This window comes from Nyctereutes procyonoides, unplaced genomic scaffold (genome assembly GCF_905146905.1).
Source record: "Nyctereutes procyonoides isolate TBG_1078 unplaced genomic scaffold, NYPRO_anot_genome, whole genome shotgun sequence".
In the NCBI taxonomy this organism is placed as follows: Eukaryota; Metazoa; Chordata; class Mammalia; order Carnivora; family Canidae; genus Nyctereutes; species Nyctereutes procyonoides.
In genome coordinates this window covers 55,655,565-55,682,719 of record NW_026575133.1, presented here as the reverse complement: position 1 = coordinate 55,682,719, position 27,155 = coordinate 55,655,565, and the positions used below count along the sequence as shown (strand labels likewise).

The 27,155-nt window shown below is 35.1% G+C and overlaps 1 protein-coding gene across 2 annotated transcripts in view; it reads right to left on the bottom strand.

The window, feature by feature from the left end:
* Window positions 1–27,155, bottom strand: part of ELP3 (elongator acetyltransferase complex subunit 3) — a 91,280-nt gene that overhangs the window by 40,931 nt on the left and 23,194 nt on the right. For both annotated transcript variants that reach the window (XM_055300528.1, XM_055300529.1), the window contains 3 exons: window positions 24,701–24,855; window positions 8,804–8,965; window positions 6,211–6,337 (listed from right to left, as the gene is read on the bottom strand). In XM_055300528.1, coding sequence (XP_055156503.1) covers window positions 6,211–6,337; window positions 8,804–8,965; window positions 24,701–24,855 — 444 coding nt within the window. The remainder of the gene's footprint in view (window positions 1–6,210; window positions 6,338–8,803; window positions 8,966–24,700; window positions 24,856–27,155) is intronic.

The window sequence follows — 27,155 nt, the reverse complement described above, 5'->3', positions numbered from 1 at the left end:
GGAGCAAAGTATAAAAGAAAAACAATTAACTTTTCAACTATGGTAACAGTAAGACAAGAGAATCTATCTAAAACTGATCATCAAGAAAAAGCAATCCAAACATGGTAGTAAGAAATATAAAGGTAAATATCAGGAAAAAACCCCACAGCTACAATGGTTTAATGGAGGCAGAGGACTACTTCTGTGTTCTGATATGATCTCTTTAGGATTTACTGAATTTTCAAATAACAATAGTGTTGAATTTATTATTCAACAACTTTTATATCGTAAAGATAAAAAATTAATAAACATCATTTTGGTGCAATGTGAATGGAACATCAGAAGGGAACAGGACTTATGGTAGGGTGACTTTGTTGAGAAGCTGTTTAACTGTGTAGGTAAGCTGACGAAAATATGAACTAAAGTTGTGGCAGTGGGAACCCAGAGGAGGGAGTAAATTGAAAACCTCCTGTAGAGTTAGATCCCAGGTACGAGGGGATAGTCACAGCAGCAAAGTACTGAGCACTCACTACATGCCAGGCATGTTTCTAAGTATGTTACATGTATTTTCTCAGCTAATCTTCATAATTGGTAAATACTATAATTAACCTCATTTTTGGGATGAGGAAACTGGGGAACAAAGCAGTCAAACAAACGGTCTGTTACTAAGTAGCGGGAGCTAGTATCCAAACTAGGTGCTCTGGCTCCAGAGTCCAAATATTCTCAACTTGCTCCTGAAAAACTCCTCTAAATTTCTGGCTAGGGAGAATATGTGGATGAAGAGGCCACCAAGGAAATATGAAAGGAAATAAAAGGGGAAAAGACTGCTGGGGAAAAGGATAAATATGTCCACAATGGATATATTAAGTTCTAACTACATGGAAGACATCTGGTGCTAGCTGCAGAGTATTAAGTAATTGGTCTTAGGAGCCTGAGGCTTAAGGCTAGAGAGAAAATGAGACTCAATGAAATGTTAAGTGGTCAAGTTAGAATTACAGAAGAAAGGCAAGCACATAGAAGAGTGCAAAAGACAGAACCTACATTTAAGTTGTGAGAACATATAAAGAAGATAGAGCCAAACAAAACAAAACAAAAGAGTCCTAGAGGTAAGGGGAGAGCCAGGAGACAGTAGAGTCACAAAAGCCAGGGAGGTGAGAATCCTAAAATGGAAACAGTCTCTAACAACAACAAATGCTAAGACTGAATAACATGACAGCAGAGAAATATCCTTTCCATCTGGAAAGCATCTTACAATATTTGAGGGAAGAGTTTCAATGGGATGTGGGAACTAAAACTGCAGCAGGTTTGAGGAATGAAGGCAAGGAGGGAGCAGAAACACTGGAGAGTTTGTAAAATGGTCTGGGTGCACTCAAGGAAAAGGAAAGGAAGGTATTACTGTCTTTCATTGCAGGTCTTCTGGTACAATTTGACTTTTAACATTATGCATGTATCCCTTTACTACAAATAAAAAGTAACTAAAAACAGAAACAGAATGAGGTTTAAAGTTTTGTTAACATCCAACTTGACTTATATTTCAACATCATTCAGGTCATGCAGTCACTCATGGTCAAACAGACTTCCCTTCACCTAAAAAAGTTACCACAGAAAGGAAAGCCATGGAAAGGGTGCTCATCTTACAGCTTGGGTTCTACCTGAGACTACCACAGACTTTTAACAGTTACTTAATCTCATCAGGCTTGCTTCCTCAACTGAGGAGACTATAACAGGTGGTCTTGTCTGATAGAATACTACTATGACCTGTATCCTATGCCACTATCTTCAGTAATAAACCTTTACATTAAAAACAAGTAACAACAAATACTGCCAGCCATCCCTGCCAAACAGTAACTTAATCAGATTGGCTCAGTGTAAAAAAAAAAAAAAAAAAAAAGGAACTTGTGTCATGTTAATGGACTTTGAAAGAGAAACAGATACTTTTCAAGCATTTTCAGCAATCTTAGCTTGTATATTCAAGAACAGTCTAATTTTTAAAGGAATAAGCCACCAAAACAACTAAATGTTATTTTGAGTAATAAGTCCTATCTGAGAATAGGTAGAAAGGGTGAAGTCAATACTCTTAGGATAAATTCCTAAATTTCCACCACAAGGACTTTCAGCTTTATAAGGACAAAGAAAATTTCATTTCCGAGTTCCTGGAAAATATAAGCAAATGCTATTTATCACACACAGCTACAAGATCTGCATCTACCACTAGGGAAGAGTGTGAATTTGTCATGAACAGATGCAAATAAACAGATACTAAGAGTAGTGACCCAGAGCTGACCTAAACAACAAAGTGTGAGGTCTAAGCCAATTTATAATTAGTGTTGTGCCCAAGACTGCAAATCCGAGAAACCACCAAGGAGCCGACACCCATGCAAGCACATGAGGGTTTATTAACAAGCTCGAGCTTGGGTCCAAGTATACCCGACACAGAGGAGCAGGGACTTGGACCCCGAGGCTAAGAGGTGTAGCAGTTTTATAGGGGCCAGTGGCCCATGAGATTGTAATTTACACAGGAAGTTGCACAGTCATGTCGGTCCACACGCAGGTGGCCAACTGAATTACAATTTACCCTACAGTGACCTTTTGAACTAGCCTATCACTCTGGTCAGAATCGATGCACAGGTTTGGTGGGCAAAAGGCGGGGTTTACATTTTTATAAGCCAGTTTCTGGTAAGGGTGTGCTCAGCCGCTTGACTAGGATGGGGGAGTCCCTTAAGCAATTGGGGGTTATACATGAGATGGCGGGTGTAGCACAAAATGGAGTTAGTCCTGCTCTGCTTGTCCAGGGGTAGGGGATTTTTGTTAAATTCCTTGGGTCCCACAATTAGCACACTATAGGCATACAACCCAAGATATGGCTGTGACATCTCAGCAGGCTGGGTAGTTGCTTTATGGATCTGTGCCAGGCAAGGCCATCCCATCCTCTACAGAAATAACATTTGGTATATTTCTGTAATTATATGAGCAGACCCCCAATTTAGCAATCCTTCCTATGGAACAAAACACATTAATTCAGGAAAATATATCTGTGGGTTTCTAATGATGGGACAATGAAATAAAATGGGGAAAAAGGTTTTAAAGTATAAAAGAGGGGTGCCTGAGTGGCTCAGTAGGTTAAGCATCTGTCTTTGGCTCAGGTCATGATCTCAGGGTCTTGGGATCGAGCCCATTGGGCTCCTTGCTCAGTGAGGAGTCTGCTCCCTTTCCCTTTGCTAGTCTACACCTACCCACTCATGTGCTATCAAATAAAAATCTTTAAAAAAGTATAAAATATATTGCTTACTAATTCAGGAAAGGTTGTGAATTCCAAATAGGTCCAAATAAGACTTCCTAAACAAAAACTAGTTTTAAAAGTTTTTGTGTGAACTTTTATTAGAATGTATCTTAGATACAGAAAAGTACACAAGCCCTAAGTATACATCTTGATAGATTTTTTACACGTCATGTAACTAGCACCCAACACTCAGATTCAGAAAAAAAATATCAAAACGTTAGAAGTTCACCTCCTGCCTGTTTCCAGTTACAACTCCACCCAAATTTTTTGACATAATATTAACGGAATTGTATGTGTAGTCTTTTGGATCTAGTTTCCTTCACTCAATTTTATATTAAAAAGAATCAGTCATGAGGATGGATAAGGTTGTAATAAATTTATTATTATTTCTAGTATTTCACTGTATGATTCCTCAATTTATTCACGCATTCTGTGTTAATGGATACTTGTTGCCACTCTGATGATATTACTAACAGTAGTAAACTGTGACTGTGACTTTTGGTCACAAATATATGTACACAAATACAGGTAGGTGTTTCTGTTGAGTACAATTGCTAGGTCATGGGATATGCATATATATTCATCCTTAGTAGATAATGCCAAACATGACATACCAATGCAGTAAATGAAGAATTCTAGTTGCTCCATACTCTTAGCAACACTTGATTTTGTCTTTTTTCATTTTAGCTATTCTTACCTTTTCTGGTGAGTATATGGTAGGAATATATTGTAGTTCTAAATTTCATTTCTTTGAAGATTAATGACTTTGAGAACTTTTAAATATGTTTACTGGCTGTTTAAATAGCCTATTTGGGAAGTGCTTGTTCACGTGTTTTTGTCCATTCTATCGGGCTGTCTGCTTTTTTCTTATTGACTTGTAGAAATTCTTTATTTTAACACTATTTAATTCTGTAGAGAATTTTGCTCTAGAGAGAAATGTTAGCTTTGTCACTCATTTATTTGCTGAGACGCAGTCAGAAAAGGCATACGGTCTGTTCATATTCCCTTTGAGTTTTTCTGAGATTTCAAACAAGAAGATAGATCTGTTTACACAAAGGGTTGTCTTTGCATTATCATCACTGAACTATTCTTTATTTTGAAGACACTAAGGAAAATGAATGGAAAGACTCAGCTATTTGCTATTACTTGAAATATGCCATATATTTTTCTAAGGATATTTAAAGTTATGAATTCTGGCTATATCTCTGGTCCACCTAGGAGCTGGGCTAAAGAAAAGTGTTTCAGGGGCCTTTCAGGAGTCTAAGTACCTGGCTATTAACTACTGAGGAGAGGCTATTAGACTCAAAAATCTTTACACAGAGAACACAGGAGAATTAGTAACAGGGACATTTATGAATTAGTACTATCTTATAAATTGGCCTTCAGTTGTAATCCATTGGCTTAAAAATTGTAAAAATAAGCTTTTTAAAAGGAAAGAAAGAATTATTAAATATGTTTACAAATAAGACAATGTGAATTCTAAATAGAGTAAAATAAAGTATTTTATGAAGAAAATAACTTGATAAATTGACAAATTTATTTGAAAATAAACTTGAAAACAAACTTGATAAATAAATGAAAATAACTTGATAAATTTTATCCTCTTCTCTAAACAAATATCCCAAAGGTACTTTTTTTAGTTGAGAATCTGAAGGTGAAAGAGTTCTGATCAATCTCATTTCTTAAGACAACAGGAACACAGATCAAGCAAACATGTGATAGAGTAACAAAAACAAAAACAAAACAAAAAAAAACCAAAAAACAAAAATACCCAAAAACAAAGACCAAAACCAACCAACCCAGAGTTAGATATTAGAATTCAAAGAACAGAAAACTCAAATATTTTCTTTCACTATTTAATGAAATAAAATCTCTCCTTGAAGAGAAAGGCAGCTCTAAATTCAGAAACATCTGAAGAAATCATAAATAAATGGGATGGATTTGACAACAGATATAAAAATGAAAGGCCCAAGGTGAATTGTGCAAACATATTTGTAAAAAAAATGAATCCACAATGTCCTTACCTAAGAAAGTTCGTCTAAATTAACATTAAAAATATTCATATACAATTGAATGATTGGTCAGAGAACAAAAACACACAACTCCAAGAAAATGAAAGAATTATGACATGCAAACCTGAAAAATATATTACTAGAATTACAAAATACAAGTTGAAATGGCACTTTTATCCACTAAATTAGTAAAAACAAACATTATATCTGTGTGTGTGTGTGTGTGTGTGTGTGTGTATAAATACATAAACAGGAAAGAATTATTTGGGGGAAAAAGATAACCCTGCTAAAATGACTAAAATGTTACAACCCTCTGAAAAACAACTAAGTAATATGGTGAGATATAGCTTTATTTGATAATTCTACTTCAGGGAATTTATCCTAAAGAAATAATCCTAAATATTACAAAAAGTTATAGGCATAAAATTGTTTACCTGCAGTGCTATTTACAATATAAAAAACTGGCAATACCTTCAATTTGAAAAAACTTGGAAGGAGTTAAGCAAAGTATGGCATATTTATTCAGTGGAAATTAAGTACACATTTAAATATGTTAACATGTTAACAGAGACCATCCTATATATATTTCACAGATAAATGTTTATATAATGTCAAGTGAAAAGGCCATTAAAATAATTACTTATCATATACATAAGTCTAAGTGTGTCTGTGTGTATATATGTATAAACCACCTCATCCCTCCAAAAAGCCTAAGCATAAAAAAAATCCTAGAAGGAAGTATATTAAAATGTTAGAGTTTTATTTGGTGCTGGGGCTGTGAATGACTTTTCTTTCACTATAGTGTTTCTAGTATTCTATAATGAGGACATATTGCTTTAATCATGGGGGAAAATTAGCAGTAAATAATCAAAAAGAGCAGAGAGGGTAGGGTAGCATGCAGAGGCACTCTAAAGTCCTTGGTTTTAAGGCAACACTTACTGTAAACTGTTCAATGTCTCTCTCTAGTCCCACATTTGGCAGATCAGGCATCATATGAGCCACGACTTTGAAACCAGAATCCTTGGCCAAGTGGAATGACTCACATACTGCCTTCACAGTGTGGCCCCTGAGGAAAGAAAATTCACTACCTGTTATATAAATAAATGAGCAAGAAGGTTAACACAAGGAACAGAGGGAAAACAATCTCTGAGATGTGTAATAGTAGTTTTATAATGAAGAATAATATGGTTGGGGAATAAAAATCTCAGAAAATAATTTTTATATCTCTAGCTCTGAGAAGGCCTGGAAATAAATCATTTCACTGCTGAGATACTTCTCAGAAATTCCCCATGTATCTACTAAAGGTTCTGACTGTAAATGATTGGGTTAACCAGAGTTAATGTACACTAAAATTATTTGGTTTAGCATCATCAGCCGAAGTAAGCCTACTAATGTAAATATTTAAGTTAAAAAAACAAAAATAATGAGCTCAAAACCAAGTAGAAGCAGCCTCTTGTTATGCTCTTTCCTTTAAAAATCTTTTGAAATTATCTGGAGAGACAGAGAGAGAGAGAGATGAAGAATGACACCTACATACAAAACAAATTGCACTCTGGTCACCTCTAAGGTCTTTAAAAAAGTGAGAAGAGTGGATTTTAGTGACAAGGCATAATCATTTGGGGCCAGCTGGGTAAATCATCTTAACATTCTAGTACCACATTCAAGTACAAGCAAGCCCTAATAACAGTTTGGAGCTACTAAAAATTGAAGCCCTATGTTAATCCTTTCACCTCTAGGACATTCTTATTCAACACACACACACACACACACACACACACACACACACACACACACCCTAGAAACATGGATTCCATCCCACTCTGGATGTTCCCATCTATTTCCATTAACCCATTTCCAATTTCTTTTTGCTAATCACTTCCCAATTTATATGAGAGCACATGTAGTTACTCAGTTTATATTTAAATTAATTAAAATGAAAAATCCATTCCCTCAGCTGTGCTATCATATTGGACAGTGCAGGTATAGAACCCTTCAATCATCACAGAATGTTCTTTTGGACAGCTCTGCTCTAAAGCAAACCTTCAATGGTTGTTTCACAAGTATCTAGAACTCAGTACATCCAAAACCAAAACTCACTTTCCCTCTAAGCTTCCTCTACTTCCATTCAGTCATCAAACACTGTCATTCACTTCTTTTCAAGATATCCTTTCTTATTTAAATTAGTGCAAATTATCCTTCCAAAGATATCTAAATGCAGATATGCTCCTATCACAATTTAGCTCACAGCCTGTCCTCAGATTAAAGCCCAAACTCCCTGTGCATCATTTGGCCATCATGACTTATCTTTATAGCCTTACCTCTCACCACTCTCCTACCTCATGCTCTACACTCTAACCAAGGTAACCTACTCTGAATCCCCTCAATATGCCATGTGCTCCCATCCTCAGGAGTTTGCTTATATGCTTCTTTCTGCCCGAAATAATCTTTCTCTTCCCCATGTGAAGCATATTCTTCCTGTAAGTCTCAGGTCTGATGTCATTCTTTTCATTTCAGAAAGCTTTCCTATGTTAAAGAGACTCTTCCCATCTTCATGGGTACAACTCTTGATCACTGCAGCAGGCCAACCAATGTTTCCAGTTCAGGACTCCCCCTACAAGAATGCATTCTAAGGTTAATCTTTCTTAAGCCTGGTATCTGTGCAATCCTCTGTGCTCAAATGTATCCAACAGACTGTTAGTACCTAAAGGAAAGACTCCTCCCTCCTTAGCTTGGCATTCTTCTGGTGGTTTCTAAGATGCTGACCACTGAATGTTTCCCTAGTTCTCTTTTACTTCCTTCTCTTACTACAGCTCCCCAAAATGTCTGCCCCTCCTGGTAAAATAGCTTTTAAAGTCCAATTGAACACTTACCAACTCTCTGAAGCCTGCCTTTATATCCACAAGCAATGAACTCTGCTGCCTCATAAACACTTGAAATCTTGTTTTTTTCTAACTTACCAATTAATCATAAAGTTCCTCATACAGCTACTCTTTCATGTGTGTCTTTTCTCCTCAACTCAGTGATCTATTTCTAGAGTTCTACAAGGGAACTTCATATGGCTCTATCAACCCTTATTTCTATCCTTTCTTACGCTCCCAAATTTCTCAAAGTTTATACCCATTGCTCACCAACCACTCTCTTACTCTGCTAATTGGCATCTGCTTCACAAAGACCAATCTTTTAAATATCCTAATTTCCTTCCTGTTCAAACTCTTCTTGCCTTCTTTCCTGCTTTAAATGACCGAGTTTGAGCCCTGCCTTCTGTTTTCCACATGGGAAAGGCTGTTTATGACAAAAACAGGAAGAGACAAGAGCATGTTTACAGGCTACTGGAAAAGAACCAGTAGAGAAAAGACTGGAAGTAAGGAAGGGAAAAAGAAATCAAGAGCAGAGATAGAAGGATGACTCTGAAAAGAATATCTATGTCTCTTTCTTTAAGATTGATAGGAAGGAGGAGAGGATGAGTATGAACATAGATATAATCCACAGGAGTAGAAGGAGGCTTGTGTGAAATCATTCGCCCCCATCTTACCTATTGGTGTCTCTGGCCACATCTTCATAGACACTCTGTACCCCTATCTCCAGCCTTGTGCAGCCATAGGTCAACATGTCACTTAAATGCCGCTTCATACAATAATCTGGTCTGGTCTCGATAGTAATTCCGATACACTTTGTGAGGCTTCTCTCAGAATACCTGCAGAACAAATCTAAAAGTGAAATCTAAAACTTGCCACAGCTTTAGGACATCTGCTCCCATTTAAAGGACTGTCTTCTGTAAATCCTTCCAGTATAAGATAGTGGTAAAGAGTGTGGCCTCTGGAGCCAGGCTGTCTGAATTCAAATTCTGGGTTGGCTACTTTCTAACTATGCAAATAGGAATGTTATTAATCTCTCGGTGCTTCGGTTTCATTATCTGCAAAATGAGGCTAACAGGAGCCATACCTCACAGGACTGACATGAGTGAACTGGCACACAGTACTGTTACCATTATCATTATCATTCTCCTCCTCCTGCAGTACGGTGCAACCATAATTTCCCTGAAAGCAGTGATTTCAACTGTGGAAACCCTGACAACCACTTTTCATATACATGAAAACTATCTGCTTTATTTCCCACTCCATATTTTATGTCATGTTAAATAAGAGAAAAAAAAGGGGGAAGTAAGATATGTATAATGATCATAGGAATAACTTAGATAAAATGTCTCTATATACACACAAGTCATTCTGACAAGCCTATTAATCTTAGCAATGCTTTATTAAATTAGGCATTGGTTTTCTCTTTCACTAATACCAGGTATCAAAGTAGTGAGTAACACTTTAGGTTCAAGCTGCTTGAGTTAATGGTTTTACTGCTGGCCAAAGATCCAGAGAAGCAAAAATGACTTGCTAAGGGAGCTGCTGATGTGAGGGGACAGGAACTAATATTTACAGAGGCTACTGTGCCAAGTGTTATGCTATACACTCTGTATAAACAGAATGCTTTATCAGCTCTATGATGTATGTCTTATTTCCATTTCACAGATGAAGAAACTGAGTTTTAAAGAGATGAAACAGCTTGTCCAAGAACATAAGAGCTCGTAATATCCAAGTCAGGATTTGAAATTGGGTCGACTTGACTTCCAAACCCTTGCCTTGTTCCAAATTTCACTTCATCACACTGCTTAAGACAATTCAGCAAGGGGCATCAGATTTCTCTTTTCAACTTCTCTAACCCTTCTACAACTTTCCCAATTCCTTGGGTGGGTGGGTGGGGGAACACTTATTTTCTTTTTTGCTGTTTAATTTCCTTCCTTTCAAAGAATTTCATAGTAATTTCTTAAAGTATAAAAATCATAAGATTTCCACAATTTTATAACTACTCCTTTAGGTTTACTTCTTCATTAACTGTCAATAAAAGCTGACTTATTCATAACAGTTATTAACAAGGTTAAGAATCAATGAACTGGAAGACTGATTCTGAAATCTTTGATTCTCAACATTCAAACTCTTTTGTACTGTTTAGTACTGTAATAAGGTTTTATACAAGATTACCAAAAGCAACAGGACTAAAAATTAAATAAATGGTCCAAAGTTACTAAAAAGTGAATTTTAAGTAGGAAAAAGGGCTCAGATTTTATCAAATCCTGCCTAAGAAAGGATACTAAATTATTAGGCTTCTTTGAAACAACCAAATCAGAAACTCCCACGCCTCTTGAATATGTGGGAATCAAGAATTGCAGTAATGGAAGTACATAATGCCATGGATAAACATAATTTTCTTCGAATATCAATTATTGTGTTTGGGGAAAATCATATTTAAAAAATTACACTACTCCTATATTATGGAGAAAGTAAAACCACATGAAGATTGATTAAAACAAAAGTAGGAAACTCTAAAACTACTGCATTTAAGAAGGTAAATAAAGCATTCCAAAATTGTATCACAAACCTCCCTATTAACTAATCGTTTTATAGAGCCTCCAATATTTCTTAAAAGGGAACTCAGCAGCACAATAGTACCTTGCATCACTGGGGAAAAAATAGAGGATGGGCAACTAACTGTACAATTGGGAATCTGTCGAGAGGAAAGAGAAAATCACCAGCTAACCTTTCTATTGCCCAGATCACAAAAAGCATAGACAAAGAGAGGAAGCTGCTGCAAGGATTATATGGTCTCTTCCTAAATAGATGGAATATAGTATGACAGAGACAAACTTTATTCTCAAGCAATAATTTAACTCCATTTTCAAAAATGTCTTTCTTCTGGAAGTAAATGTCATTACTTTTGCAGAAGAAATGGAGAAATAAAAAAAAATAAAGTTTTTAAAAGCGAACAATTTTATATTTACAAAAAGCTTTTACTACTATCTTCTTTTCAGAATTGTAGTATCATTTGAAAAGCAATTAAGCAGAAACTCTTAATATGAAAGACAAAACCAATGGGGTGTTTTCCTAAAGAACAGAGTATATGGCATCTTTCCTATAGGATCACTGTGTCTTTATTAGGAATTTTGTTAATGCTACATTTTGTCCTACCATCACTGAGCCTGTCTCTTAATTTAACTGAGGTGTAAGGATATTAATGATTGTTCTTTAATATGCAAATATTTGCATAAAGGCTGTCAACTAGTCTAAGTAAAATACGACTTTTGGGTGAATGCCTGCTATATAACCATCCATATCATTTAGGTAGCCATCTAATAGTATTACTCTTCTTTAATACCTACTTCAACTGCCATCCCTTCTGGGGGGCCACAGAATTCTTAAGTTCTTGGGCACCTAGGAATGTGTCAAACATTTTCCAGCCTCTATCTCTTACTTCTAAGAGACCAAGTTGGGATGTACCCAGGTCTTTTGACTCTAATTCCACTGCTCTTTTTGTGATATTACAGATATCTTAAATAAGTCTGGACCCCACAATTGTGGGGCTATGTTAAACATACACTTTTTTGAATGCTGCGGTGGGTATTCCAACCATAAAAGATGCTAATATGCTCTGCAAAGCCAAATATAACTGAAGCCAATAACTTATGCTGACATCGTTTTTTTCAAAGATTTACTTATTAATTCATGAGAGACACAGAGAGAGACAGGCAGACACAGGGAGAAGCAGGCTCCTCGTAGGGAGCCCCATGTGGGACTTGATCCCAGATCCTGGGATCATGCCCTGAGCCGAAGGCAGATGCTCAACCACTAAGCCACCCAGGCATCCCTGACAGCATTTTTTCTATGAGGTTGGAGGGTGTGGGTGGGGTGGGACAATACCTTCAGCATTTGAAAATACAAAAAAACTAAATGCTACCCAACCTTCAAAACATAGCTTAAATACATTTCTCCTCCCATGACATCTTCTCAGAGCCTCTCATAACTTTGTGCTCCCATTCCCAGAGCACCTTGCCCATAAAATGAATACAGTTTGCCTTGTTATTTGTGGATGTTTGTGCATCTAGACAGGAGGCTCCTCGAAGGCAGTAGGATCGAATACAATTTAGAGATAACTGCTCAAGGGCTTCAGAACTAAAACCTCTTCTTCAATGTAGAATAATATAAATATGAAGAATGAATAAATGAATCAGGCATAACTGAAGTTACAAGTCTCTCTTTACTCCCAGACAACCTCTAGATAATTTCACTGGTTATCTTTCCTCTTACAAAGAGTCAACCCTAGAAGGTGCCTTGCACTAGACCAAGTATTCAATAGGAAGGATAATACAATAGTTCTTGTCCCAGAGATGCTTAACAATCTAGCTGCAAGTAAAAGACACACAGGTAATATCAAGAACCACTTAAGAACAAGGAATCAGAGGTGGCAGAAACATAAACATAAATTATTTCTTTGTTCTATTTATAGAAGGAAAAAAGTAAACTATAAAAATGGTATCTATCATGACTTACTAACTCCTTGCCTGAGGCGTCTCAACAAAGAAGACACTGAAGGAAGACAGCAAACCACTGTCAAAAGTCTCTCTATTATGTTCTGGAAACTGTTTACATGATTCACTCCAGGGAGGCTATGGCATCACAGAACACTTTCCATTGCTATCAATTTGTTGCAGTCCTCTTTTAAAACCTCTGTCATTAATAAAGTTGGATGTGTTTTAGTCTAGTCCTGCATGAAATCTCACTAGAGCTGTAGGCCTAAATCCCTGAAAACCTTACAGAACCTTTCCTACATGGACCTCAGCCTGCTCAAATCAAATTACAAAGTAAACAAAAATGGTACATAGATGAAATGTTAATTTTCATTAGTCATAACATAAAACTCTCTTCTGAATCTACAATCCCAAAATCAGGAAGCAGAATTTACAAAATCCCTGGACAGCCAAATATTTGTTTCAATTGCCAAATAACATCTGGGGTTATTGGTGCAATTCCTCAGTAATAGCACCACAACACAAATTCTTTTTTTTGCTAAAATCATCTCGTAAAGTATCTCAATAAAATTTCATTCTCTGTACAATGCTGTGCTGTGATATTCTACACTTAAGAATGACCTAGATGGGCGTTTAATGATTTAGAAATAACACAGTTCCCCCCCTTTCCCCTTTATTTTTTGATACAGTGGTCAGGTCTGCTTCTTGGATATTGGTTGTTATGTCAAGGGAGTCTATAAATAAAAGGATCTGCCCAAAATAAACCAAGGAAAAAGAAAAAAATGGAATTTGAATTTTTAAATAAGTACAACCTATGAAAAACTAACCTTGTGACCTTTTGGTTTAGAGACTAATCAGGGACCCTTGCTCCCTATCATACTAGTTTGACAAGGTGTAAGATATATGTAGGAAATACCACCCATTACATTTTGGGTTTTGATTCTTTAAACATCTGCAGATGTATCAGACAGCTAAAGAACCAACAGCAATGCATTAATTGAAAAGGAAAAAAAAAATCACAATTATTACACGTTATTTTAACATTATATTCCCATTCAAATTTAAGGGATTATATACATAAATGCATTATAGAAAAGTTGTCATTGTCAGAAAGTGACTGGTAGATGAAAAATAACTTGCAAATACATCTTCTACATAAACACTCTTATTCCAATAGAAATCATCAAACTATAGAATGTTAGAGAAAGAAGTAATTTTAGAGATAATCTGGTCCCATCTTCTCGTTTTTATAAATGAGGACACTAAAGCACAGAAGACATAAGTGACTTAAACCAGGTAATAATGTAAGATAATCACAGACATAAACGTGGAACCTAACTCTCCTGATTCTTCATGCACAGTTCTTTCCACTGGTTCATTTAAAAACATTTACTAAAATAAATAATTAATATAATTAATTAATTAATTAAAACATTTACTTAGTACTCTCTATCCTTAAGGCATTATGCTAGATATAAGGGATCTCTCTTAAAAAGACATTCCCTACTAAAGGAAATAGGAAAAAATGCATTATACAGAATTAGACAATAACATTATTCACAAAAACTATTATTTTTGGCTACTGAAAACCAAACTGAAGGGATGATTAAACTGGTAGATGCAAATCTAATTGTATCAATGATTACATTAAATGATAACTGACTAAACCCTCCAACTGAAAGTCAGACAACACCAAGATGAATAAAAACTCAAGCTCCACTATTTTAGACTGCTGGCTACAAGAAATCCACTCTCAATATAGAGGCAATATGTGTGGAAAGCAAATGGATGGACAAACTAATACATAGGGCAAACAGTAAGCACATGAAGACTGTAATAAATTTACATCAATTAGAAGAGACTTCAAGACCAGGGATAAACCATATTTCATAATGATAAAAAGCTCATACATCAGGAAAACACAGAAATCATAAATGTATATGCACCTAATAACAGATTCTCAAAATAAATGAAAAATTAATACAACCGAAGGGAGAAATAACAGAAAAAAAAAAACCCAATACTGATCACCTCAATTTAACTAATATTTATAGAATACTACATCTAACAACTGTAGAATACACATTCTTTCTTTCACCAAGAGAGACCATGTGAACTGTGGTCACAAAATAAATCTCAATTAAAAAAAAAATGTTAAAAACCTGGAATCCTGGGTGACTGTTAGTTAAGTGTCTGACTCTTGATTTTGGCTCAGGTCACTATCTTGGGGATGTGAGACTGAGCATAGTATCAGGCTCCTTGGATACTTTCTCTCTTCTCCCTCTACCCTTCCTACCTCTCGTGCATGCGCTTGCATTCTCTCAAATACATAAATAAAAATCTTAAAAAAAAGAAAACCCAAACCCACAAAAAAAAACCAAGAAACTGAAATTATACAGAATAGGCTCTCTCTGACCAAAATGGTATTAAATCAGAAACTGACAACAATGAAGTATCAAGAAAAACTCCATGTTTTTAGAAACTTGGAAATTAACCCATTTCTATATAATCCATGGGTCAAAAATATAAAGGATTTAAAAAATATTTTAAATGGAATAATACTTAAAATACAACATATCAAAGTTTGTGGGATTCTGCCAAAGCAGTGCTTACAGGAAAACTTAAAGGTTTAAATACATCAGAAAAGAATGAAGGTCTATGTTGATGGCCAAGACTCTATACCTTACAAAGTCATAGAAAAAGGGTCATAAAGTAAACCCAAAGAAAGAACCATAAAGTAAACAACAACAAAATAGAAAAGCAGAAATCAATGAAGTAGAGGACATAAAGTCAAAAGTCAATTCTTTGAAAAGAACACCACAGTTGATAAACCCCTTACTAGACTAATTAAGAAAAAGAGAGAACACAGATTATCAGTATCAAGATTGAAAGAGGGATGATCACTAAGATCCTACAGACATTAAAAGCATAATAAGGGAATATTATAAACAACTTAATACCAAAAAGCTTGACAACTTGGATGAAGTAGATAAATTCCTTGAAAAATAAACTTGGCAAAATGGATAGATGAAACAAAATCTGAGTATCCCTTTATCTAGTAAAGAAAATGAATTAATCATTAAAACCCTTCCATAAAGAAAACTCTAGCCTTGGATAATATTACTGTGAGTTCTAGCAAACACTAATGGAAGAAAAAACATTCATTTTATATGAACTTTCAGAAAATGGAAGAGGGAACACTTTCTAACTTTTTTTATGGGGCTGGTATAAAAACACTAATACCAAAACCTAACAAAGAAATTACAAAAAGGGAAATTCCAGACCACCATCTCCCACGAACATATACACAAAATCCTTTCCAAAGTATTAGAAAAATGATATATCAGAAGAAAACATATTATGACCAAATAGAGTTTATACTAGGAATGCAAAGTTAAATATTAAAAAAAAATCAAAGTAATCTACCTGATAAAACTAAAGAAGGAAAATTATGTGGTCATCAGAATATAGAGAAATCATTAAAAACAAATTAATGATAAAATCTCTTAGCAAATTTCTTCAACCTAATAGAGGTATCTATAAAAAACCCCTCAAGTAATACTGCAGTTAATACTGAAATACTGAATGTCTCCCTTGTGTTACTGGGAGTAAGATAAATAAGCTCACTCTCACCACTTCTATTTACCACTGTACTAATGTCCTAGCCATGACAATAAGGCAAGAAAAAGAAAAGCATGTAAATCCAAAAAGAAAAATTAAAGCTCACTATATTTGCAAATTAAATGATTATGAAGAAAATTCTAGCAGACTTACAAAAATGACTTTTAGAACTAGTAGTGTATTTAGTAAAGTAATATGATACAAGGTTAATATACAAAAATCAATTGTATATCTAAACACTATCTGTAAATAATTTGAAAATGAAATTTTGAAGAAGTTCAATTTCTGTAGCATCTACAAACACAAAAAATATTTTGGAATAAATTTAAAAAGGCTAACAAGATCTCTACAATGGAGATCTCTAAAAGAAACTAAAGAAGACCTAAGTAAATGAAGAGACAGACTATAATCATAGATCAGAAGACTCAATATTATTGTCAATTTTCTCCAAATTGTTCTATAGTTCTAACACAATCCTATCACACTTTTTTTTAAATCCTATCACACTTTTTAATAGAAATTGACAGGCTGATTCTAAATATTAACATAGAAATGAAAAGGTACTAGAATATCCAAGACAATCTTGAAAAACAATGACAAAGATGACTCACACTACCTGACTTCAAGATATACTATAAAGCTACAATAATCAAGAGAGTGTGTTACTGGCATAAGAATTGAAAAATAGATCGGGATGCCTGGGTGGCTCAGTGGTTGAATGTCCACCTTCAGCTCACGTCGTGATCCCAGGGTCCTAGGATCAAGTCCCACACCAGGGAGCACGATTCTTCCTCTATGTCTCTGCCTCTCTCTCTCTGTCTTTCATGAATAAATAAAATCTTAAAAAAAAAAAAGGAATTGAAAAAATAGATTAATGGAACAGAAGAAAGCCCAGTTCCACATGTATAGTCAATCAATTTTTGACAAAGCTTCCAATATAATCTAAATGGGAAAAGAAAGTTTTTAAACAAGTACTGTTGAAACAATTAGATGTCTACCTACATGGGAAAAAAGAAACCTCAACTCCTACCTCACACTACATATAAAACTTAATTCAAGATGGATATAAGCCCGGAGCACCTGGGTGGCTCAGTGGTTGAATGTCTGCCTTAGGCTCAGGGCATGATCCCAGGGTCCTGGGATTGAGTTCCGCAGCAGGCTCCCTATAGGGAGCCTGCTTCTCCCTCTATGTATGTCTCTGCCTCTCTCTGTGTGTCTCTCATAAATAAATACATAAAATCTTAAAAAAAAAAAGATGGATCATAAGGCAAGCTAAATATAAAAAGCTAAAACTAGAATTAGAAGAAAACATAGGAGAGTATCTTCTTGTCTTGGGAGTACGCACAGATTTAATAGAGACAATACAAAAAGTAATAACTATTAAAGAAATAAAATGCTAAATTAGACTTCATCAAAATAAAAACTGCTTAAAGTTATTCTTAATATAATGAATGCTCAAGCCAGACTGGGTTTTCATATCTGTAAAGTAAAAAGCTAACAAGGGCCTAGTATCCAGGATTTATAAAAGCCCAATAAAAAACGGGCACAAGATTTTAACAGACACTTCACAAAGGAAACATATAGAGAAAGCATAAGCACATAATAAAGTACTCATCCTCATTAGTCATCAGGAAAATGCAAATTAAAGCCACAATGAGATACCATTACACACCTACTAGAATGGCTAAAATTAAAAAGACTGACAACACCATATGTTGGTGAGTATGTTGAACAACCAAATGCTCATACATCACTGGTGGGAGTACAAACAGTACAACTACATTGGAAAAACGTCTGGCAGTTTCTTATAAAATTAAACATATGATGTAACAATTTGACTTCTATTACCCAACAGAAATAAATACTATATTTATAGTTAAGACTTGTACAAGGATGTTCACTAAAGTTTTATCATAATAACAAAAAATGGGAAACAGTCCAAGTGTCTATCAATTGAACAGATAAACTGTGGTCAATGCATACAATGGAATACTACTCAGCACAATCACTGAAATACCCAATCACATTAATGAATATCAAAATACTATGCTCAGTGAAAGAAGTCTTACCCAAAAGAGTATATACTATATGGTTATATGGAAAGGGGAAAAAAAGGGAAAAGGGAATAATGGTTATTATTATTATAAAGTGAAAGTAAAAGGTTACTCTGCTTTTAGGAGGTACAGGTGAGAACTTACTGGGAAGGTGCACAAGGAAACTTTCTGGGATGATGGTTATGTTCTATATCTTAATAGGTATATGCACAGGTGTATGTACTTATTAGAACTCATGAAATGGTACACTTAAGACCTTTGCACTTCATTGTATATAAACCTATTTTAAAAGAAAACAACAGGGATCCCTGGGTGGCGCAGCGGTTTAGTGCCTGCCTTTGGCCCAGGGCGCGATCCTGGTGACCCGGGATCGAATCCCACGTCGGGCTCCCGATGCATGGAGCCTGCTTCTCCCTCTGCCTGTGTCTCTGCCTTTCTCTTTCTCTCTCTGTGACTATCATAAATAAATAAATAAATAAATAAATAAATAAATAAATAAATAAATAAATAAATAAAAACAACACAGTGAACTAGTTAATGATGTACATGATGATATATTTAGAAAGTGTACTGAAGTCTGCAACATACTTTGAACTGCTTAAAAAAAGAGAAGGGATCCACGGATGGTTAAAGAAACGGATAATTGGATAAGTAGGTGATAAAGCATGTACTGTAGAACTCAGGTGACAAGTATATAGTGCTCACTGAAAAATTCTTTTTTTTTTTTTCAAATAAAATATTGGAAGAAAAATATAGTTAAGATAACAGATTATATTTTAGGTTAGACTGCCAATGTTAAAGATCCTGGTCACCATCAATGAAAATCTGGTTGACTAAGAGAGGAAGTAAACAGGTCAATATATAGAGTGATGGGTGGGGAGTATATTAGAGTCAAAGCCCAGAAATTCAAGAAGTCTGAAGCATGCCAGAAATAATGCATAGGGCAGCAAGAAGAAGACAGTCACTTTCAAGCCTTCTGAGGCTGCTTTTGCTTTCTCCCTAACTTCTGCAAGTCTCTGAAACTGTCCCTTAGGCCTGGTATCCAGCATTATCTAGGACTCTAGCTTTTTCCAAGACACATAAGGACACAGCTGGAGGACTTAAAGTCATCGATGAGGGGCAAAAAAGAGGAAGGAACGGAAATGAATTAAGAATTCCACTGAGAGAAGGTATGACTCACCCACTCCTTGATGGGTAACTACCCTTTCAAATTGCATCTTCTGAAAACAGCCAAGAAGCATTAAAGATGGAATGTAAAACTGCTTCTGGGCAAGACTGATTAAAAAGGAATAAAACTATTTTAAAAGGTTACTCTGAGTTATTTGGCAATATTTGCATTCCAGTGAATAGGTGACTCAGATCCCACTGCTGGTCCTTTTCATCTCCAGAGCTATGATTTTTAGAGGACAACAGTTATCAGTAATTGTCGCTCTCTCCACAAGTCTCAGTCTAGCTGATAGAAATGAGTGATTATCACTTTGCTTGATTTAATGTGCCTTCACAGGAACTATACCTGCTTTATCCTTGAACTCTTTCATTCAGCTTTCCAATTCTTCTATTTGCAAGGATATAACATACTTTTGCTACTAACTTGCTATAAATAATAACCAGGTTCACTTCTACAGTTTTACCTTACCTTAACTTTTAATCTTGTGTAAAAAGCAAACCTTTAATCAGGTTTAAATACAGCCTAAACTGTGATCAGGTTAGACACCAGATAACAAAGGAGAGTAACAGGAGCTAACTGCAATTTGAATGAAGATTTCTAACTTTAAACATTATAGACTTATCTGTCACTATGTAATTTTTAACCTAATTTAAAAATTAATCTTTTAGTGCAGTCTGGGTGGCTCAGTTGGTTAAGCACTGCCTTTGGCTCAGGTTATGATCCTGGGATACTGGGATTAAGCCTTATGTCGTTGGAGCCTCAGATCAGGCTCCCTGCTCAGCAGGGAGTCTGCTTCTCTCTTTCCCTGCTCATGCTTGCTCTCTCTCTCTCCCTCTCGCTCTAGTGTATGTGTGCACGCATGTGCTATCTCTAACAAATGAATTTTTAAAAAATAAATAAAATAAATCTTTTAAATAAAAACCTCTGCTATGCTAGTGTAAATCAGTATTGTATATGTGTACTCAGCAATAACAACCAACCAATATCAACTGGTACTAAAGCAAACATGAAGTTCATTACTTTACATCTGAGAAAGGTGAGCCACTCTGGGTAATCTAGCCAGTCTTCACAAATACTCTTGGTACAAGATAACATAGAGAATGGAGAGGTAAATAGCTCATCTAAAAATTTTGAAGAAAACACATTATGTTCAAACCAGTATTTCTGAGCTGTTCTTTATTAAACCACAAAATGCTATCATTTGGAAATGGTTTTCTATGTCTCTAGTTCTGTAGTACAAACCAGACAGCTATTTCTTTAAACTATGTAACATTTCTCTAAAAACTACCATCTTTATTGTAGGGAGTGGATAGCAAAAATTTACCTCAACAAAGCAAACAAGGTGCCACAAATCAACTTTTTCCAGATTATCTCATAAAAGTATAGAGACCAGGAGAAAGAACAAAACATGTCAAGTGTGGGTTGGCATGATTCAATGTAACATTTATGGATGGTTTTATGGCTCCCAGATTGTACTTTTATTACTTCCCAAGAGCCATTCATGAGATTTGTTGCAATGAAGACTCAAATCATATATGAATTTTCATCTGAAAGTAAAGTATTTGTTGCCCTCTTGAGGTAAATTCAAGAACAGAAACAAAACAATGCTGGCTTTGCCTAGTCCATTACAGAAAGAGGCTTTCTTCTCCAACAGGCTTTTTCTACAAATACATCATGATCTGAAGCTGAGCAGTTATAATATAAACTCTATTTTTACCCTAACAATGGAGAACTTACAAAAGGCACTAGAATATTTCTGCAAAAATAAAGCTAAAACTTCACACCAGTAATACAGCAAAAATTTTAAAGTTTCAACTGATAAAAATGTCAAACTAGCTGTATCCTAAAAATTCATTATGCAGATCTTCAGTTAACCTAGCTTATATGACCTGGGATACCCAAAGTGTAGACTGTGAAAAGCTTTGTGGCAATCTTTAATGGAGGCTGGGAGGGCAGGGCAAGCCAAGACAGTATACTTAATTCCACGTAGTAAATAAGGTCTTCAACACGAGAAGAGCTGCACTGAGAAGAGAGTATTTAAGTGTGGGTAGAAAAAGTCAATGGTCTTGATAGACTATCCCGTTAGGGAATTCTCAGAGTTAAATGAATTTTAGTCAGTAACTCTGAGATGCTGCTGCCATTTCAATGTCATGGAGCTTTGAACTAATTAATGTTGTTTCCCCTAAAATTACATTTTATTCTAAACTATCATCTGATTTTCAGTATTATCAAGAAGAATGAGTTGGATTACATCACTATTCCTCTAAAGTTCCAAAGACTTCAGTGTTTCACGAAGAATGACTTATATTCATGAATGATCAAGGTTTTGAATAAGCAGTAAAAATATGGTCATCATCTCATCTTGCTACTAAAGATCCTGTAGAAGGAAGAGATCACAGCAGCCAGCTGTTGTTAAAAGTTTAGATTCATGGACACAGAATTAAACCATCACATTCTGTAGAGGCAGTCAAACAAAGTAGGTTCCTCACACACTCACCCAGCTGCTGCACTCTTTCTACATATCTCTCAAGATATCTTTGATTGCTAAGGGGATAGGGAAAGTAGGAAGGACACAAAAGATGTCCGCATTCTAAGAGGTTGCCCTACCTAATTAGCTGTCAGTATTTGACCTACAGACTGATCATTCATTCAAAATTCATTCACATATTTACTTATGGCTACTATGTGCCAAGAATCATTTTATTTTCAAGCCCATGAAAACTATCTTTAGGTTCATTCAAACTTTGGTTCCACTTATGACCCTACAAAAAATTTTCTGAGAGAGGCACTATTTGGACAACTTTGCAACCAGCTATGTGACCCTCTCTCCCTGATATAAAAGCCAGAAAAAAGCCAAAAGGCAGAAGAGGAGTATAAAAAAAAAAAAAAAAAAAAAAAAACAACTCCAGAGAGATATTTCTTCCACTGTTTTAAGCTCTGATGATGTACAAACATGTGTGCTTATATACACATAGAGACACAGTCTCATACATTTTTACACCTAGCACAGTTTCTTGCATTATAGCAAAGTTCAGACTCCGAAAGCAAAGCGGCCTGGTTTCATAGCCCCACTCCGCCACCAGCTACCTGTATAATTTTGGTAAGTTGTTTAATCTCTGTGCCTTAGTTTCCTCACCTGTAAAACAGAGATAACTTAAACACTTAACTCAAAGGTTTACTGTGATTTTAAGTAAATGAATAAATATGTATCACAATGCCTAGAACATGGTGTACAGAATAAACGTAAATGTCCTTCTTTACCCCCATCTTCCATATCCCTTCTTCCTCAGCTCTAACTACTGTCCACAATAATCATCACTCTATTACCTCTTCCATGCATTTACATTGTCTAAGTTTTGCACGCATTTCTAGCATTTCCATTTCCATGTATTTACATTTATATGCATGTACATAAAAATGGTGGGATCCACACTGTAGCAAATGCTCTAAAAACTGCTTTTTCACATTTTCTACCTTGGAGACTGGTAACTCTCCCATATTAGGTGATCTTATTCATCTGCATGGCTATTAATGTCATCTATATGCTGATAACTTCCAATTTTGCATTGCTAGCTCAGATGTCTCTTGTATAGCCTACCTGAATCTCCACTTGAATGTAACAGACATTTCAAAATTAACATATCCAAAGTAAAACTCTGGATTTTCTCCCCAAAACCTGGTCTTCCCCCGTTTTATCCATCTCAGCATATGGCACTACCCATTATTCACTTCCTATAACCAAAAACTGGGTATCATCCTTGATTCCTTCCTCTTTCTCACTCCCAACCCAAAGTCCTGTCATTTGCAACAATAAAACAGAGCTCTAATCCATTCTCTCTTCTCCATCATTACTGCCACCACCCTCAACTGAGCTATAAAGGATATAATAGTTTTCTATCTGGCTTTTCACTTTTACTCTTGTAATTCTCTAATCCATTAGCCAGACAATAGACAGAATGACCTTCTTATCGACATGAATGTGTCACTCTCCTGCTTAAAATCATCTACTTCCTACTGAATTTCAAATAAAATTTTGGATCCTCAAAGCATTATATTCTCTGGCCTACACTTAACTCTTTAAGCTCACTTTATGACATTCTCTCCTTTGTTCACTGGAATCTAGTCATACTGGTCTCTCTGTTTCTAGAAGACTCCAAGATCTTCCCCATTACAGTGCCTTTGTCTTATTTCCTTCTGCTCTTGGCCTGATTCCTCCTTATACTTCAGGTCTCAGCTTAAATATTACCACTTTGTTTAGAGAATAATCTTATTCTTTATCACAGCAGTCAATTTCTATCACAGCATTCCTGTTTACTTGTTGAACTAGTAGAAATCAAGCACCACAGGGCAAGAAAAACATCTGTCTTATTTCCAGTGCTTAAGGCAATGCACGCCATCTATTGGACCCTCCATAAACATTCAGTAAATAAGAGGGAATAGTATACGGTAATTACGTTTTCCTGAAACTTCTGAAAATAAAAACTACTTTAATACTTTTTAAATAACTGAACTATATATGGAACGTCAGTATTCTTACCAAAAACTGAGATATGAGATATCAAAAGAATGCAAAACTTTTTGTTTTATCAACTACAATAAGTGATCTCATCAATAAACAGAAATTTAGTAGTTATTATTGTTATAAATAAAAATCACTTGTTTTGTTGATTTTATGGCAGCTAGATGTTTTACATAAAGTGTACCCCTAGTACTCTTTTTGAATAGGCTGAAAACTCAACTAGTCAAATCAAAACTACTCCTGTGGTTTAGACCAGCCTAAGGTTGAAAAAAACTTCAGTGATTTTAAGAATCACCCTTTCTCAGAGAATACTAATGTCAACAAATCATGCTCATCTTTTTAAAAAAAATAATTTTTTTCAATGAAAACAATCTTTTCCCACAAAATAGGCATAACTTTGAAAACTAGGAATGTATAAGGTAATGGATGCTAACTAAGCTGACTTGGTGATCCTTTCACGGTATGTGTAAGTCCTTATGCTATGTACACCATAAGCTTTTACAATGCTATATGTCGATTATATCCCAATAAAAGTACAAAAAAGTATTTAATTATAACCCATCAAAATTACGCAAATAATAACAAAACTCCCCACCACCACCAAGGAACTATATAGGAATACAGATGTAGAGCAGAAGGAAATTTCACAGGCTGTGGCTAAGAGGATAAACTGACAATCACCTGGAGAATATGGTAACATAAGGATTTCTTACTTGACTGCCTCGTAAATATTGTTGGAGGTATGTCCTGATAAGGCATCATGTAAATTTCGAATAAAATAATCTCTGTATTCTTCTGGAAGAGCCATAAACGTTCCACCCATCACAATAAACTCCACTTTATCCACACTGTGACCAAGTTGTTTTAACTGAAATAAATATAAATTCATCAGCATTAAACAGATACAGTCAACTACCTTAAGAAGGCATGGCAAATTTCTAATATTATTTTGTAGTATTTTCAGCAGTATAGTTTAAAAATGAAAAAGCAATTAAACATATTTAGCAAATTCTGTGGATTAAAGAAACAGACTTCAGAGTCTGAAAGAAAAAAATTATAACTCATGGAGAGAAAGGGAGAATTAAAAAGAATAAGCAAGAAGCCAGACATTGATATCTATGTGAATATTTAAAAACACATGGAATATAAACCAGAAAGTAGGAAGGGCAAATATAATAATATGAAACAATATGCAACATAATATTTATATTTATTGATCACATATTTTTATGTCAGACCTTGCAGTAAGCCTTGGAAACAAAAAAGATGACTACATGCAACATAATCAGGACTTGATGCCAATGGAAGAAAAAGAACACTACATTAGAAAGAAAAATTAAGACAGCAGCTTTACATCAAAACCATAAGTTTTAAATCAATTGTGAAGATTTTGAGCAGAGGTGGCACTGCTTTCTGGGGGGAAAAAAAGGAAAATAAAAATCTGATTGATAAAATATGAAATAGTATATCTTTCTACTAGGGGAGAGAATGGTACATAATAAGCCAAGATTCTAAATTTTAAAAACAGGTATATACATTTCTTAGGTTCCTCAAAAAAATTAAAAATAGAAATTCAATATGGTCTAGTAATTCCACTACTGAGTATCTACCCAAAGAAAATAAAAACACTAGTTCGAAAAAATATATGCACTCCTATGTTTATTGCATTATTTATAGTAGCCAAGCTATGAAAACAACAGTCTATCAGTGGTCACTGATAGACAAATGGATAAAGATGAGATACACACACACACACACACACACACACAAACACAGGAATATAACACAGCCATAAAAAAGGATGGAATCTTGCCATTTACAACACCATGGAGGGAACCAGAGGGTATTAAGTGAAATAAGTCAGACAGAAAAAAAAAATACCATATGATTTCATTTATATGTGGAATCTAAAAAACAAAAACAGATAAAAAGCAGAAAGATTCATAAATGCAGAGGGAAGTGTGTGAGGAGATGGACAGAATAGGTAAAGGGCAGTAGGAGATGTGGGCTTCCAGTTATGGAATGAGTAAGTCACAGGAATAAAGCAGCAGAGAAAATATAGTCAACGATATTTTAACAGCATCGTATGGTGATCAATGGTAGCTACACTTGTGATGAGCACAGCATAACAAACAGACATGTTAACGCACTATGGTAGACACCTGAAACAAATGTAACATGGTGTGCCAACTACACTTCAATCTAAAAAAAAAATTCTTGCTATAACTCAGGGTTGAGAAAAACTAGGTCAAGTAGACTACCACAATATGAACTCAAATTAATGCACTATGTAAAGGACGTCTACACTTACTAGGGACAAAAAGGAATCTTTTAATGTTTCTGAAAATGGCAAGTAACAATTTATGTACATAAATCATATGTACATAAATCATATGTTTTCTTTATGTACATAAATCATATTCATATATACATATACATACATACAAACAAACAAACATATTTAAGTACATATGTAAGCTGTGTACACACACAGGCATACACACACATACATGCACACACAGACACACATACACACTAAAAGAAAGCTCTGTATCTGTGACTGTTTACAAGGGATAAAATTATCCTGGTACTTTTTTCAAAATATCTTGCAGGACCCTAAACCACACTTGATCAGAGCTCCAAAGGTGAAATATGTTTTGGAAAAGATACTCAGGTGGTTCTTGTGTATTTACAGTTAAGAAAAGAATCACTGCTTTATGGTCGTTTCTAAATCTTTTAAAACCCATTCCTTTTTTGGTAAACATAAAAATTTCATACTCTACTGAAACGTTTTAAATGAATTAAATACCATGGCTAAAAAAGAAACTGAAGCATCGTTCAGTTTAGAACATGCCTTTTGAAACTATGTAGGTTCCACCCAGGTGGAGTCCTCTCTTATAGCTGACAAGCCTGATGCACATATGTTTGGGTGACAGTGAAGTGAAAAATCTGAACTGGCTGGTATTCACTAATACTAGTCAAACAAAGAAATGACTTAATTACTAGGGTATATAGTAATTTCCATTGGAGATCCTGTAGATGCCCTATTAGATGTTACTGTTAAAATTAGTGTTCGCACTTTTTTAAATTGGGTGAGTTCAAAATAGAAATGTAAAAAAGAAAACCTGTATTAATGTTCAGATTTCCCAAACAGAGGAAGGCCATTTA